This window comes from Labrus bergylta, chromosome 21 (genome assembly GCF_963930695.1).
Source record: "Labrus bergylta chromosome 21, fLabBer1.1, whole genome shotgun sequence".
In the NCBI taxonomy this organism is placed as follows: domain Eukaryota; kingdom Metazoa; phylum Chordata; class Actinopteri; order Labriformes; family Labridae; genus Labrus; species Labrus bergylta.
This window is the reverse complement of record NC_089215.1, coordinates 15,183,454-15,200,295: the sequence shown is the minus strand read 5'-3', so window position 1 is coordinate 15,200,295 and position 16,842 is coordinate 15,183,454. Positions and strand designations below refer to the sequence as shown.

The 16,842-nt window shown below is 43.5% G+C and overlaps 1 protein-coding gene across 1 annotated transcript; it reads left to right on the top strand.

The window, feature by feature from the left end:
• The first annotated feature begins 3,135 nt into the window (after window positions 1–3,135).
• LOC109988586 (glucagon-like peptide 2 receptor) lies at window positions 3,136–16,296 on the top strand. Its single transcript, XM_020640129.3, has 13 exons — window positions 3,136–3,640; window positions 6,499–6,598; window positions 6,677–6,781; window positions 7,198–7,319; window positions 7,460–7,566; window positions 8,550–8,706; window positions 8,792–8,951; window positions 9,683–9,743; window positions 9,831–9,897; window positions 10,849–10,937; window positions 11,380–11,518; window positions 11,619–11,660; window positions 12,949–16,296. The coding sequence occupies exons 1-13, from the start codon at window positions 3,551–3,553 to the stop codon at window positions 13,300–13,302; spliced, it is 1,593 nt and encodes a 530-aa protein (XP_020495785.2). The 5' UTR covers window positions 3,136–3,550; the 3' UTR covers window positions 13,303–16,296.
• Window positions 16,297–16,842: the final 546 nt, after the last annotated feature.

Genomic DNA, 16,842 nt, shown 5'->3' with positions numbered 1-16,842 from the left:
TTTGTTTTCTTATATTTTAATGTTTGATATCGTAAGGTCTTATTTTCCCTTATAGTCGTGTTTTTTAATGCTTTTCATGTTATTAATGTTCTGTTTTCTTTATTTTGTATGAACACTTCTCCATAAATAAACCTTGGTGGCCTTTTGACACGCACTTCAGACGACCCCACTTCAAAAATACTAAACTGTCCCTTTAAATGGAAAGGACAAATTTAAGTGCTGGAGAGAGGAAGAGCAGGATTCCCACCAAACTGGACTGATCAGGAGCCCGGTGGTGCAGTGGTTCAGTGAGGAGGTTCCTGGTTTGAATCCCCGTCTGACAGGAGCCTCTCTGTGTGGAGTTTGCATGTTCTCTCTGTGCAAGTCTCTCCGGGTACTCCAGCTTCCTCCCACAGTCCAAAGACATGCTCGTTAGGTTAACTGGAGATTCTAAATTGTCCGTAGGTGTGAATGTGAGTGTGGCTGGTTGTTTATCTCTATATGTCAGCCCTGCGTACAGTCCAGGGTGTAACCCCGCCTCTCGCCCAATGACATCTGGGATCGGCTCAAGCCCCCCTGCGACCCCAACTGGAAAAAGCAGTATGGAGGACGAATGGATGCATGGACTGAATATTTATGTGAACCACAGCCGCATGTCATTCCCCACTCTCTCTCCCTGATTTCCAACTCTGTCCACTGTCCTGTCTCTCCATTAAAGGCATAAAAAGCCCCAAAAAAATAAATCACTAAAACACTGACTGTAAATAAAACTGTTCTTCAGAGTCGAGGATGAAACACCTGACCTGACAGAGAGTCTGTTGGGGCCCTCAGTGATGCATCATAGTTAACTGACTGCATTGATAAAGCTCTGTAATGTTCGTGTGGTGAAGATGTGACAGGATACATAGCAGAGGAAATATCACCGGGGTCCTGATTATGTTTGAGGAGCTCGCTGAGACCGGGTCGTTCTATGAGACTGTCACGGACATAGAATCGTCTGAAACTGAATTTATTCTGCATCATGAAAATGACAATAAACAGCTGAGACCGACCCATACGTCTACGGCGAGCGAGGATGAGGTTCACGGCAGAGCAATAACACATCAATCACCCGAGTTATTTTGTTCTAATGTAAAGAGATTGAAGGTGCAGCGGACAGCTTGAAGCCTCAGGGTGTCGTACGGAGGATCTTTGTTTCAAGTGCGACTCTGCAGGAGGAGAAGAGTCTGAAGAGGGACAGCTCAAGTGTTCCCATTTAGAAGCAGCTGATTAGTTTAAAAACCTTTGCTTTGATCTTAAAGGGTTTATCCATCAGAGGAAAACCAGCAACACAATAAAGCAGATTTATCATCATTTTAACGTTCAACGAGCCGCACAGCTCAGTCCTTCATGAAGAACTAGAGACAGGAAGTGAAACCATCAGAGCTTTTAAAATCCAGATCCTGAATAAAAAAAAAACAAGAAATGAGCCGAATTCAGGACGATGGGTTTAAATGTTTATTTTTATATCTGTTCTTTTTTTCAATGACCTCATTCAAGTCGGCGTACACTCAACGTTATCAGCCTGATTATTAATGATGTTATGACGAGGATGAATATGGTCTGTTTGATTGCGACGATTTTAAAATGGTTTCTATACTGATGAGAACTCTCAAGAACAGCTGACGGTGTTGTGCTTTGCATCTGGTCACTTCCTGTCAGCACCTGTGGTCACTTCCTGTCAGCACCTCTGGTCACTTCCTGTCAGCACCTGTGTGTGTCCAATCAGACTTAAAGCTGTTTGTTTACACTTCCTGACGTTGTCTCATCCTCTCTAGATCGTCTCTTGCGTTCTTCTCTTCTCTGGTGTTCACCGCTTTGGATAAAAGTGTCTGATAAGTCAATTGTAGAATTTTCGGGTACAGATGTAGGGCCGTTTCCGGATGTTATCAGCAGGCTGATGATCTTGTGTTGCACTTACTTTCCAATAAATGTCTTTTTTCAGGTCAGACAGCATGAATTTGCACGTCTTTGTGTTTGGGTCCCAAAAGAATCAAGCTAAGAAGATTTACAAGTTATCAAACGGTGTTACTTACAACAGATACGTGTGCATTGCGTGTCCGCCCCGGTCCGTTACGGAGCCATCAACACCCACGGCCTGCGTCCTCAGAGCGCTGGAGTGCAGAGACTAAAGAGTTCCCTCAGTAATTTACAGATTCACCCACAACAGCACAAGATAAGACGATTGAAACACACATTCAGGCATTTTTCTGAACTGTCAAAACAGAGTGTTTTGTTCTGAAAATTAACCAGATGTCTGTGTTAGATGGAGCGCAGCAAAGCCGGTGGAAGCTCACACACTGAATAAAGTAAAGACCTATTGGCTGACGGAGATGAGACGGGCCGAACAGGCATCTGGTGGAATTTGGCCGTTATCATTCGTGGAGACAGAAAGGGTAAAAAAAAAGTTCAATTCATTTGCGTGCGTGTGCCTTCAAACTCCAGGCCACCCCTGCATAAGTCAGTGGGTCACCCCAATTTTAAAAAAGTCTGGTGGTACGGTTCTGGACCGTCCCGGCATAAGGTGATGGATCGTGGTCAGATCTGTGGTCATCATGTTCCCATAAACGCTCACACCAACATTAAACTTTTATCAGCTCCTTCTCGCTCCTCTCTTCTCCGACGTCGGGGGTCCAGGCTTTAAATGTTGTGTGTTCAGGCATTAAGAACGATATGAAACACAAACGTTACCATTTAATGCTATATGTTGGTCACTTACCCGGAGACCGTATATAAAGCTGGACAGATTGTTTAAAACTTCTCCAGTTGTACAAAAGTGAAACATGCAGTCACTGACAAATATGACGAGATCTTTGTGAAATATGTGTTTGGTTTCCTTTCATGCACTCTGCTGCGTCTCCATCTGCTCTCCTGTTTGGCCTCTCTGCTCAGGGTTTACATTAGATCTCCATTAGTGTCACAGATCCTGCAGGGGGGGGAGGGCTGTCTTTACTCTCTGTGTGCAGCACAGGTGGTATCTGCTGCTCTGTGTGTGTGTGTGTGTGTGTGTGACCAATTTTCCTCGACAACAAAGTTAGTCAAGTCCCCCCCCCCGGTCTTATCTTGATTGGTGAGTGAGGGGAGGGCGAGTGGGTGAGGCGATGTGGGGGTGTGGATCTGCAGACGCTCTCTCACTGATCCAGCTCCTGCACAGCCTGAGAGGAGGATTAGATCTACGAGGACTTCTTCAACAAGGATTAACGTCCAGAAAAATCATCAGGAAGTCAGATCAGACATTTGGAAAAACTATGAAGGAGCTTTGATTACTTTTAAACTGAAGACAGACATTTAGACAAAGCATCACAAACTGAGGAGGAAAACTTTCTGCTCTTGCAAATCTTTCTTCAGACTCGTCAGACAATCTCAACTTTTCTGCAGCTTCATCGAATCCGCCCTGACAGTTCTGAGGAGGCGAGCTGGGTGAACAGGGACAAACGGACGATGAGAGAGACGCCGTGGAGGAGCTCAGTTCAGGTGTGAGCTTGCAGACGGGCTGAAGATCCAGAAAACAGCTGATCTCGATGTAAACACCATGCAGACCCTGCTGCCGACCTGGCACCAGAGACCCTGGCCCAGCACAGGACAAATGTTCCTGCTCTGCTTCGTCATCTTCAACCAGCAGGTAACATTTATTATATTTATTTCATTTATTATATTTATTATATTTATTATATTTACGCTCTGAAACTCAAGGTCTTTAAACAAACTTACACTCATGTCTAACTGAGTCTGTGACGTGTTTGGTGTCCCTAAATCTGAAACCTCTTATTTCATGTTGACATGTTTCTTCTCAGCACAGAATAAGTCTTCACGTGTTGAGTGTGAAACATCTCATTACCCATAATGCAAAGCAGAAATCCTGCTGACTGGAGGAATCAAAAATAGAGTTTGTTCGGCAGGAGGTCCGAATGCTGCTTCGATATTCTGAAGAAATCATCGCCTGAAAATCGTATTTTTAGTGACGTGCATGAGGAAACATGTTTGTATCTGATTTTAGAAATCAAGTCTGAAGGATTTTTTAAAACTGGAATGAGGAATGTGCAGAAAATATCTCAGTGATAATCATGAAACAGCGGGAAAAATATCATCGATATCATTTGATGCACACTAAACGTGAGTCTTCTTAGGTAAGTTAGACTGACAGCAAAGGGTTAAAGTTTAAATCTTAAGCCTTCATAGTGTTTAGGAGAGCTTCCTTTGACAGAAGAATCTCTACCTGACGGACTTTAGGAGATTTATCATATTTATTAAACGCACAAGAAGAAGAAGAAGAAGAAGAAGAAGACAGCTGATGTTAGAGGCTTCATGAAGTCAGAGAGTTTGGTCCAGAGAGGGGGAGGGGGGGGGGTCTCACTGATCTGATCTGCTCCTCAAACAGCCTTAAAATCTCCTTTCAGTGACGAGCATGAGGAAAGGACTTTGTGTCTGTGTTTAGTAGGGATGTAAAGATAAATAGTAAAATCGGGATAAATCGATTCAAAGGTGTCAAGATTCACATCGGTACTCTGAAAAATGAATCTCAGTAACATGGTGAGCGTCAGCAGCTGTAGAGCAAGATTTAGAGGTTGAGGACACAACACCGTCTTTTAAACCGGAGGTGTGGAAGCATTTTGGCTTCCCCAAGACAGAAAATGAAAGAGGTGAGAAGATAACAGACGAGACAAAATCTGTGTGCAAATATTACAAGAAGACAGAGAACTACACAAGTAGCAAAACCAACATGATGCAGCATTTAATCCACACCACAATGAGAAGCTCCAATCCCCTCCCCTTGTTGAGAGAAAACAAACATTAAAAAGCCAAACCACACTGACAAGCGGGTTAGCAGCCACTAAAGGAATCTTTCAGTCAGAATTTGTCTACAAAAATAAATCGTGAGAGAATCGTATGGTGAGTTGAGTTAATCGTTACATCCCTATTGTTAGAGGAATACTTCATATATATATATAAATAAATATTAAGATCATTAACGTTTTGTACGAGTTTACTTAGATTTCCTGCAAAACAACGAACCATAAAGCATATTTTTAAAAGATGAGTTTGAAGAAGAGTGTTCTGGACATCTGATCATGAAACTCAGTGTGCAAAAAAAAAAGTGTTTTAAAAAAACATGCTGGATGGACACAGTGAGACACAATGAAGGAACAGTTTGTATGAAACCAGAGAGGAGTATCAGCAGAGAGCAGAATCCAGAGAAGAAGAAGGTCAGTTCAGTCTGCAGCTGGACATGAGCAGCTTCACTCTAAAAAATAAATGTGTGAATACAGCTGATGCAGCAGGGTCAGCGGTGTCTGCAGCTCGGCGCTCTGATAAAGAAAATGTTAAAACGTCTCTGTAATGACAGCGAATGAAGAAAGGGTCATTAATTATGACGAGCAGGTCGGAACAGTTTAATCACTTTAATCAGGAGCTCGTCCTCCGACCTCATTAATGAACCAGCGGAGATAAATAGAGAGGATTGTTCCACGTGTTGTAAGATCCAAAGAAATAAGAAGATAAAAGTGACTCCTCTGTGGGTCAAGCTGATCTCTGTCCAATACTGCCACCAAGAGGACAAACATGAGTACTGCAGCATCAATGTCACCATGGATGATGATCTTGGATAACGTTTCACCTCTCCTCCAAAAGGCTACTGGGTTGGGAACCGGAGGTCCTGGTGCGGACAAAGTCTGGAAATGTATCTGGTAGCTGGAGAGGTGCCAGGTCACTTTCATGAGCAGTGCAAAGGTACCTTTGAGCAAGGCACCGAGCCCGCAACTGCTCGGGCGCTCTTTCACATCAGGCCCCCTCCCAACTCTCCATCAGTCCACAGGAACCAGTGTGTGTGTGTGTGTGTGGGTGTGTGTGTGGGTGTGTGTGTGTGTGTGTGTGTGTGTGTGTGTGTGTGTGTGTGTGTGTGCGTGCGCGTGTGTGTGTTTCAGCCTCTGTGTGTGAAGCATGTTCAACAACAGTGTAACACTGAATTTCCCCTCACAGGAATAATAAAATATATCTTCTTCTTCTCAGTAGAGCTGTGTTCAATATACTTTAATAGAGAATATATTTCCTAAATATGATGATAATGGCGACCCCATTTGAATTATATGCGACCCCACGTGGGGTCAGGACCCGGAGGTTGGGAAAGCCTGACCTAAAGGTTTGACAGCATTATAAGGCGAGAGCACCCCCCTGCTGGCCAGATATTATTTTTTAAACTGCTTTAAATTTGAATTTAAAGAAAAAAAAGATGAGTAAACTCTCTGTTGCAAGAAGAATTAAATCTGCAGCTGTTTTAGTTTTTATTTGAGATGAGAATAAAGATGTCCTTTACTCACAGGGATAAAACACCGCCCCCTAGTGGCTGGAGCATGCAACTGCAGCTCTAAAGTGTAGGCAGTTGTAGTCCAAAGTGCTCCGTGGAGTATTAGAGATGATGACTTGTGTTTTAAAGGATGTTACATTATTCTTCATCATCTTCCGTCTCATTCTGTAAATCTGCAGGTCAGCGGCTCCGTGCTCGAGAGTCTGATCGCTAAACGGACCGAATATTTGGAGAGGTGCAACAGATCGCTGTCGGCAGGTTCTTCTTCATCACAAACTGGTGAGACTCCTGATCCGTGTGTGAATGTGACATATCCTGTTTGTGGTCTTACAGTCCTGATTCTTCTTGTTCCCTCAGGAGTCTTCTGTAGAGGAACGTTCGACATGTTTGTGTGTTGGCCTCACTCTCCTCCTGGGAACGTGTCCGTGCCCTGTCCGTCTTATTTACCCTGGATCAGTGACGGTAAGAGACAACTACTTCATGAGTCGTACTACTTTAATCATAGCAGAGATCTATCGTCTCTTACTGTGTGGATGAGAGACACAGATGTGTTTTTTAGGCCTGATTATGACGGAGAGAACTCCCATGATTCCCCGCCAGCCTCGACGTCATCTTGTGTTATTGTTTTAAAAAACAATCCGTAAAAACGGCTTCGCCTAATGCTGTTCCTTACTGATAACTTAACTAACCTACCACACGACCTCTAATGGCGCCCACAGCCCAACAGGAGATCTCCTGCTATCGCATCCTTCTGTGTGAAGACCAAACAAACTAACCAACCAAAACACAACTAATCCAGGAGACATAATGACTGTGGAGAGAAGAGTCTGTACAAAGATGAGAAACAGCATATTAACGTGTGTGTGATGAACCTGCAGGCGTGTCGAGGAGCGCTCACAGGGAGTGTCTGGGGGACGGGAAGTGGAGACAGAAGGAGAACTCGTCTGAGGCCTGGAGGAACGATGAGGAGTGTCAGGAGGAGCGATACTTCAAAGACAAGGTGAAATACTTCTCTCCTTTCCTCATGGACTCTGTAACAGACTCGTCCTGTGTGCGGAGAGTTCTTACTCCTACATCTGACGCTAAGCTACGTGCTACGCGCTAGGTGTTCTCATCATATCATGTTTTATGTGTCTCCAGGAGGAGGAGATGCATCGACAGACGCCGCTCAGACTCATCTCTGTGATTGGTTACTCTCTCTCTCTGTCCTCCCTCATACTGGCCGTCCTCCTGATGGGGCTGCTGAGGTCAGTGACGGCCGGCGGGGCGTGGAGGGGGGCTCGAGGGGGGTCAGATAGTCAAACTGGACAATGTGACCTTTCTGCGTGGAGACGAGAAAGATGAGGGATCATTGTTTCTATGGTTACAGCTGAAAAACTGATTGGATTTTTTTGATTTGATTTATTTTATTTCGAACACAAACAAAAACAGAAAACAAGAAATGCTGGAATTAAAAATATGTTGAAAACAAATTAAATATAAACGCAACATTACATGCACGAAAAGGAGTAGGAAGAAGTTTAAACTTATCTAATCCTACCCTCTTTTAACTCAAATATATAATGTAAATAATAGGTCTTAATTATCTATTAGTACATAATGTAATATATTCGGAATTAATTACTTTTGTGACATGATCTAATAATCTAATTAATGAAATTCAAACTAATCGAATTAATCGAATTATAAAATAACTCCTTCTGAAGAAAGTGTCGACATCAGACTGGTTATGACACAACGTCTGAACCTTATTCGAGTGTTTCCGTTTAATTATTTGCCTATCCTCTAAGAAAATAAAGAATCTGCAGTTTCTAAAACGTCTGAAGAAACTCCTTTGGATAAAATCCAAAGAAGAAAAAGTACAAGTGTGGTGTTCCTCCTGCAGAGTCACTACACGACTAAAGCTACATGGATGTTTAAACATCTCTGCAGTCGTCATGTAAAAGCTCCGCTGAGTCGTCCTGTTCGACCATCGATAAAGGGCTGGTTTATTGGTTTTAGCTTCCCTGATGATGAACATGCTGTCAGCGTGAAGATGAGGAGGATGCAGAGATGTTTACGGACTCAATCACTGCTAATGACTTTATAACCACGGGGAACATCTCCATGAAGACGCATTGGCCGTCTGTCGGCTTGTTTTCCTTCTCTGCATTGACTTTCTGTCTGTAATAAAAGAGGAGAGAGAACAGATCCATGCCTGCCTCTAATCACAGCCGTCTTCTCTTACCAGGAAGCTGCACTGCACCAGGAACTACATCCACATGAACCTGTTTGTGTCGTTCATCCTGAGATCCGCCTCTGTCATCTCCAAAGAAATCATCTTATGTGTCATGTACTCCAACCTACCAAGAGACGACCCGGGGTGGAACTCGTACTCCACGTCTGCTGTATGCTAAAGCAAACACATCCACCTGTAAAAACAGCAGCTGCTTCAAACATTGTAAGACACTAATTTAATGTTTTCCCGAGCAGATATCGTGGATGTGTAAGTTCTCCAAAGTGTGCATGGAATACTTTGTGGCCTGTAACTACTTCTGGCTGCTGGTAGAGGCTGTCTTCCTCCACACACTGCTCTTCACCGCCGTGCTTACGAAGAGGCGTCTGCTGAAGAAATACATGCTGCTGGGCTGGGGTGAGGACTCTGCAGCTACTCACATGTTTGTGTGTAAGGAAGAGTAAAACATGCAGTTTTCATCATACTTTTGATGACTCATCCGTTTCGATTTGATGAAGGATAAGAGTTATTCACAATAAGGCGTGTAGCTGACCTGATTGACAGGTGTAACGGTTTGTCAGGAGGCTTAAAACCCGCCTCAGCTCCAGCTCTCAGCCTGTCGTTAGGTTGACTCAAAGTTAGGCTGAGACAGCATTTCCAGCATGGAGACCGCCATCGACTGGTGAAGGGTGATGTCACTCAGGCTTCATGCATTCATATTTACAGTCTATAAGTTAATTACGATTAATTGCATTTTTAATCACACATTTTAATTGACAATTTTGCATTTAAAAACAGAAATGGTCAAGCTTTTATTTTGAAATGTTTGTACCGTCTTAAGCTGTCAGTCAACTCAGCCACGCCCATAATTATGCAAAACTCTTATCCTTAATCAAATCAAAACAGATGTATCCTGTTAGCCTCTAGTGGACACTCAAGGCTTGCAGTTTTTTGCACTTCCACATTTGCTCCATAATTAATACTTTAGTCCTCAAACTAGGCTCCTTTCCCGCCTGTCATTACCCACTCTCTCTATCTATCTCTCTCTCTCTTTCTCCCTGGTTTCCTCCTCTGCCATCTGTCCTTTCAAAATAAAGGCAAAAAGCCCCAAAAATAAATCCACTAAGTGAAACTCTTCTCGTGTTCAGGCACACCCGTCCTCTTTGTGACCCCGTGGACTGTGGTTAAGATTCTATATGAAAACACAGAGTGAGTGATTCTCTACAGACTTCATATTAAATTAATCTAAATGTTTCAGATTGTCTGACATTAACTCTTTGCCTCTGCGTTCCTCAGATGCTGGCCGATAATGAACATGTGGTTCTGGTGGATCATCAGAGGTCCCATCACACTAGCCGTGCTGGTGAGAGAACGCTGAATTAAACTGATGCTCACGTGAGCGTCTGAGAGTCATCGAGCTGTTTGTGATTTCACACGCTGTTTGATGCTCTCGGTCATGTGACCACATGTGATCTTGTATCTGTGTTTAAAAGTCACGAGCATGACCGATCACTGATTTATCTTTTTATGAAATCACAGCGACAGAAACCTCATCAGCAAAGAGCATAGATAAAGGATTCAATGTCAGACAGAAACAGCAGAGATCAGATGTTAGAAGAGCTGAAATCACTAAATTAGAAATAATGAGGAGGTTGATTCTAGTTTTGAAGGTCCAATCACCACTCGTTTCAGCTGCTCCCCTCAGGCAGTGGTTTTAGAGTACCACTGGCGAAAAAGAAAACTTACAGAAACTATTTCATTCCCACTACAATACGCATTTTAAACAAGGCTAGATGAGCAATGTTTTTTAAATGCTGTGCATATGTGTTTTTACCTATTTAGGGTACTAATGACCTAATGTGAGTGTTAGTGTGAATGTGTGTATGTTTTCATGTTGAGCCTCAACAAAAGGTAATTTTCTGTCACAATGTGATAGACAATAAAGTTTTTTGAATCTTGAATCTTGAATCTTGAATCTTGAATCTTGAATCCGTAAGATGTGTAGTGAGTGAAATGATAAAGTGACCTTACTATATGATCAGACATTAAGGAAACATGCTATGTTGAAGTGGATTTTTTTGGACCAGAGAAGGTAGACGGTTTTAAGGCTGCTCTCTCCAGCTTGTATAGATTTGGGTGATCCTTTTGGACAGAGTGGGATGATAATGCTTCGTTGATCCTGTCAGTACTGAGTACAGGTGTTAAAAGAGTTTTTCTGTCGACACATTAACAGTCAAATGTCCTTTATTTTAAATGCATAACATGTAAGTGAATCTTTGCATGTATCTTATTAATCCTTGTGTTTGTGTTGCAGGTGATTTTCTTCATATTCATCAAGATTCTGATGCTGCTGCTCTCCAAACTGAAAGCAGATCAGGTGAAGTTTACCGACTACAGATACAGGTGAGTCTCCTGACCTGAACATTTTGACCTTGAGCTTAATAACCCAACTGCTGTCTTTAAACAGAGCAGCAGCTTCGTGGTTTAAAGATGTTAATCATTTTGTGTTCAGCTCAGACTCAAATGTCAGCTCGGCGTCTGTTCTGCAGCAGAAATGTGGCCTCAGGAGGGAATCACATGTACATTAACTTACAAAGCTTCTTTCTCCTCCAGTTTGCTCTTTATGCTCCAGTATAAACTTTACACCCTTCATTATGTCTCTATGTCTGTGTGTGTGTGTGTGTGTTTGTGTGTGTGTGTGTGTGTGTGTGTGTGTGTGTGTGTGTGTGTGTGTGTGTGTGTGTGTGTGTGTGTGTGTGTCTGTGTGTGTGTGTGTGTGTGTGTGTGTGTGTGTGTGTGTGTGTGTCTGTGTGTGTCTGTGTGTGTCTGTGTGTGTCTGTGTCAGTCTGGCCCGGGCGACTCTGGTCCTGATTCCTCTGCTGGGGATCCATGAAATCATCTTCACCGTGCTGATCGATGAATATGTGGAGGGCAGCAGCCGCTACGCCCGAAACTTCATCAACCTCACCCTCAGCTCCTTTCAGGTGACACCCGATTGGTCAAATACTGTAATACACATTTAAAAAACCTCAGCCACATTAAACAGGGATTTTCTTTATTTTTTTTATCCTTCGTCTGTTTCAGGGCTTCTTGGTTGCTGTGCTCTACTGTTTTGCCAACGGAGAGGTATGTTTCTTCTTCTGTTTGTATTTGTGTGTAGCTTTACCCACTATTGAAACCCAATCACCCGTCTGCATTTAATCAAGCGGCATCCTCCAGAGTTGAAAACTGAAGCCAAGGAGGAAGTGTTAAGACCTGCAGTTCCTAGAGTGTCCACTAGAGGCTGACTGCAAAAGCTGAAAATTTCCCATAAACACCCGTTCTGTAAAAAAAAACTGCCTTTGTGACAGCAGAAATAAACACGTTTACATCCTGGTTCAGAATAGGAATGTAGATTAATTTGCTTTTAAATGTTTGCTTTATCGATGGGTGTCTGATACATGAGTTTCACGGTGATGCAGTAGTTAGTGCTGTTGCCTCACAGCAAGGTTCTTGGTTTGAATCCCCATCTGACAAGATCCTCTCTGTGCGGAGTTTGTAAGTTCTCCCTGTGCATGTGTGGGTTCTCTCCAGGTACTCCGGCTTCCTCCCACAGTCCAAAAACATGCTCGTTAGGTTAACTGCTGACTCTGAATTACCCGTAGGAGTGAATGTGAGTGTGGCTGGTTGTCTGTTTCTATATGTCAGCGCTGTGATTGGCTGGAGAACCATCCAGAGTGTAACCCCGCCTCTCGCCCAATGACAGCTGTCAAAGGCTGCAGTCCCACCGTGACCCTGAACGGCATAAGTGGTATAGATAATGGATGGATGGATTTCTGATGCCTGTATCGGTATTCATATAACTCAAATGTATCAAGGCTTTAAAGGTCACATATTCTCCTCCTCTTCAACCAGTGTAAATAAGTTTCAGAGGTTCTTAAAACATGTCTGTGAAGTTTCTTGTTCTTAATCCACTCTGATCCTGTATTTGATCATGCCCATTAACCTCTCTATTTCAGCCCTGCTCAGAACAGGCTGTTTCTGTGTCTGTACCTTTAAATGTAAATGAGCTGTGTCTGACCACGCCCCCTCTCTGGAAGGGTTTGGGTGGCTCGGGCTTTCTCGCTCCATGTATTGTATAATATGTGACCTTTAAAGGTCAAGCTTCGATGAGCCTGGTGTACCTAGAAATTCAGTTTACAGATTAAATAACTTGTTGGAGAACATTCTTGAGAATTTAGCCGCTAAAAGTCTGATTTCTGAGAAGCTGGAAGTCCTCAACCATCCAAACAAACTGTGACAACATTTAGAAGTTCCATATTTTAAGGGTTGGAGGCCATAACGGAGACATTCAGTAGACGTGACCTTCAGGAGCTCACACATGATATCATGTAGTGAAACTACTAAAGAGCCTTTTCTTTCTACTGGTATTCAGGTCCAGGCTGAGCTGAAGAAGCGCTGGCAGCTCTTCCTGTTTACAAACCACTTCCAGGTGAGGAGCTGCTTCCACAACGTTCCCCTCAAACAGCTGTGGAAGCGCACCCGAACGCACCACACGCACTGCTCCTACGACGACGGCGGCACCTCCACCACGCACCCACACCTGCTGCAGGTGGCGGTCCATGGAGGAGGAGGGGGGTTGGGAGTAGGAGAGGTCAAAGGTCATGGGCTGAAGGGCTGTGAGACAACAGGAGTGGACTTTAAGACCAGGAAGAGTCTGTCGAGCAGCGACGGTGAGATGACGCTCGGAGAGACCATGGAGGAGATCCTGGAGGAAAGCCAGTTCTGATCATTTCAATACTTTTAAAAGCGTGTTGTACTCCATCCTTCCAGCTGCATCAGCCCCCGAGAAAAGGTGGTTACTATGGGGACCGGGTGTCACAAATACAGAGGTGTCATGACGTGTTTCCTGCAGTGAGTCAGAGCTCTGACATGTTCTCACCGTGTCTCTGAAGGACGTTTCTGTGTCGGCTGTTTGTGAGAACAGAAAAGTGAAGCTCAGCTCACATTTGGAGAAACTGAAATCATTCCAACTTAAAATCAAAGAACGACAGAAAATAATAAACATTCACTTTGTTCCAACGTGTAAATCTGCTGCTTGTCGTACGTCGACCATGTTGGCTGCTTCTCTTTCATCAACATGGCTCCAAGCCTCCCTCGCTTCTCACAGACATCGCACAAGTGCACTAAGCCCCAGACGATGCCCCCTCCCCCGGTGGTCAGCCCATGTACACAGTCTGGTAGAGCAGGTGGCATGTATGCATATAGAAAATCCGCCAAGAAACAGAAAGAAGAAAAAGCAACGACATGAGGGCTGAGTCCATCCTGCTAACCCACATCGACCCTCCACATCCACCGTGCAGCTCAGAGGATGAAACGGGCCTGTGCTGCGCGGATATGACGGTTTTTGAAGCGACAGGAGTCGTTTTGAATGACGTCATATAGCGATCACCTTCCTGGTTTGAGCACAGTTACCTTCACATCTCTCGCAGACCGTACTCGAGTACACATGAAAAGTGACTGAGATCACTTCTTCAAACAGACTCTGGTACGGTACCTGAGTGCGGTACGTTTGTGTTCAATCTGATCAAATGAACCAGACTTTGGGATTAGAAGTACTCGAGGCTAAGACCAGGTTCCCTAAAGTGAAACCACCATAAAGTGTACTTTGTCAGAAAAGATCATCTTGGATCAAACTGCCCCTGAAGCTAAATGACAGTTTACGTCAATTAGATAAAAAGGACGGGGTTTGTTATGATACGCTACCCGACTAAACTCTACAATACATAACAGGATGATAAAGTTCTACTATTCAAAAGAGTAGATGTTGTGTTTCTGCAGAACCCAAACCTGGATGACTCGGGACACAACACTACAAGGGGTCAAAGTCAGACTGGGCCCCTGGTTTCTGAAGGTGGCGGTGGGAACATTTGGCGGTTGGAGTATTATTCTCCAATTTCTCAAAGATGGGCCAAGATGTACAGTTTCCTTCATTAGCTTGATGCTAACACATAATGACAGTTGCCATTGACAGGCTAACGTAATGATATGCCGCTCCCTTAAAGGGATACTTCACCCGCTGAAACATGAATCTGTATTGACATTGGGTCATGTGTAGTAGAAATGTGAAATAAATTTTGAAGTTGGTGCCTCCTTGGCCAGCAATATAGCAATATAGCTGTGAGATGGCTGCTGCCGACAGGCCGGTCTTGTGTCACGGCAGCCCCTGTGGCCAGCACTAGTGCCGGGGTCACCGCGACACAACACTGGCCTGTCGGCAGCAACCGTCTCACCGCTATATTTATATTTTTCCGCCATTATCAGCTTTCTCCATAGAGCCTGTTAGCATAGCCTCCAAGCAATATGGCGGACGTTAAGTTTTGATTCTTAAGTTTTGATTCTTAAGTTTTGATAAGTGAGTTCCCACCCACTGATCTATGATTGGTCTGTAGCTTCAGTGGTCGAAAATATGAGGAACTAGCGTTGTAGTTTCACACCGCTAACCACAACAGCTTCCAGTGACGCAATATGATGATATTTGCGTCACTGGAAGCTCCTTTTCAGACTTAGAAATACAGAACTTTCCAGTCTCAGGGGGAAATGAGGGCTGGATGCACGACCATTCAAAAATACTAGCAGGTTTCTAATGATACAAAGCTTAATGCAAATGGGTGAAGTATCCCTTTAAGGCGTTCTGGTTGGCCAATGCATACCCTGTTTACTTAACGGTCCAACCCGATATTACTTCTTTATGGTGCTGTGAAAGAAAATATTAGCTATATTATCAGCTATTAGTGATGAGGAAGAAGGCGGTGAAATGTAAAAGGGCAGAAGGAGCTTTATTAATGGGATCTGAGGTTCAGCTTATCAAAGGGCAACGATGGACGACGTTCAACACATTGTGTTCTTTCCTCTTGGCATGTGACTGTTTATCACAAGAAGTGCTGCACGCTGACATTAGAAGAAGAAGACCATATACTTAATTAAAACTTGATGATTCGCAAATAAAACAGAAACAGCCTTGAGATGACTCTTTCATGAAATCAACGGGATATTTAAACATGGCGTGTTTGGCCTTCATTACAACGGTCATACAGGAAGTGACGATTCTTTCGACCGACCAACAGACCGCAGAGTGTCTAGCTCCGCCCCTTAGGGTCTGACCGGTACAATTGGCACCCCAACAGAAGGGGAGCAAAATAGTAGGACGATACAGATCGGTTATTTTGGTACCATTCCCACCTTTGACGGTGGAAACGCCGATAAATGGTTTATCGTACAAAATGGATCAGACCACTTGGTGGCTTTATTGGAAACAAGATGCAAACTGGGAGTGTATGTTTTGAGTGTTTTTGTATTAAATCAGCTGCAACACAAACCAGAGTGACTGTTCAGAAGACTAAAGGAGTGAAGTGTTTACTGTGAAAGAATCAAGAGTGATGAATGTCGAGTTGAAGCCTCTCGCTGTAAAAATATAAATCATTCCTTCAGCCGTACTGAATCAGCATACAAAGACTAACATACTCTGACTGTTGTATAATGTTTGTTTTTTAACCTCAGTGTCGAGGGTTTCCCACCGTTTTTATTTACAGTGTAAAAGATCACATTATAACAGTTACAGGTGAGTGAACACCTGGATGTGAATATAAATACAGTGTATTTGTTGAATATTGTAAAGGCTCTTTGTGCAGCAGGTGGTCTTTGAATGCATCATGTGTCCATCTGTTCATGGACTCTCACTCCTACAGTATACGTGCAAACATTAAACACATTTTCACATGCAGCGTCGTCGTCTTCTTTCAGTTCTGCTTCCCCTGACGGCGACTGAACGTCCTGTTTATTTTACTTAGTGGTCACATGAAGCGTCTTTGTTTACTTTTCTTCCATGTTTGATATTTCGGTCATACGACGGCACACACTCGCACAGTGAGAGCTGATGCCTCCGTCCACATGTCAGTGACAACAGAGCAGTAGATGAACCGGTCATCAAATTAGAAACAAGATCTAATATAAATATAAGTAATTAATAAACACAACATCAGCCTCAGCATGCAATCTGAAGCTTCTGAGTACTGCTCTGCTGCACAGCAGCTGTTAGAAAGTAATATCTGCAATACAACTTTTTATTTCAGTTAATTAATAAGTTGACAAAACATGAATTATATGAACTTCTACAAAAATCATTTAAAAGAGAGAGAGCGAGAATCTCAATTCACAGACGTGTCCTAATCCAGAGTCTCACAGCATGTCTGATCAGCAGTGATTTGACCCGGATGACCTGCTGCACGGTTCTGATACGAATCAGGGCCATGTGAGTTTATTACGCCCT

Excerpts from the sequence above, each read along its gene's own strand:
- LOC109988586 (XM_020640129.3), top strand. The coding sequence starts at position 3,551 with ATGCAGACCCTGCTGCCGACCTGGCACCAGAGACCCTGGCCCAGCACA. Across the intron at positions 7,320-7,459 it reads AGCGATACTTCAAAGACAAG|GAGGAGGAGATGCATCGACA; the intron begins GTGAAATACTTC and ends ATGTGTCTCCAG. Across the intron at positions 11,661-12,948 it reads ACTGTTTTGCCAACGGAGAG|GTCCAGGCTGAGCTGAAGAA; the intron begins GTATGTTTCTTC and ends ACTGGTATTCAG.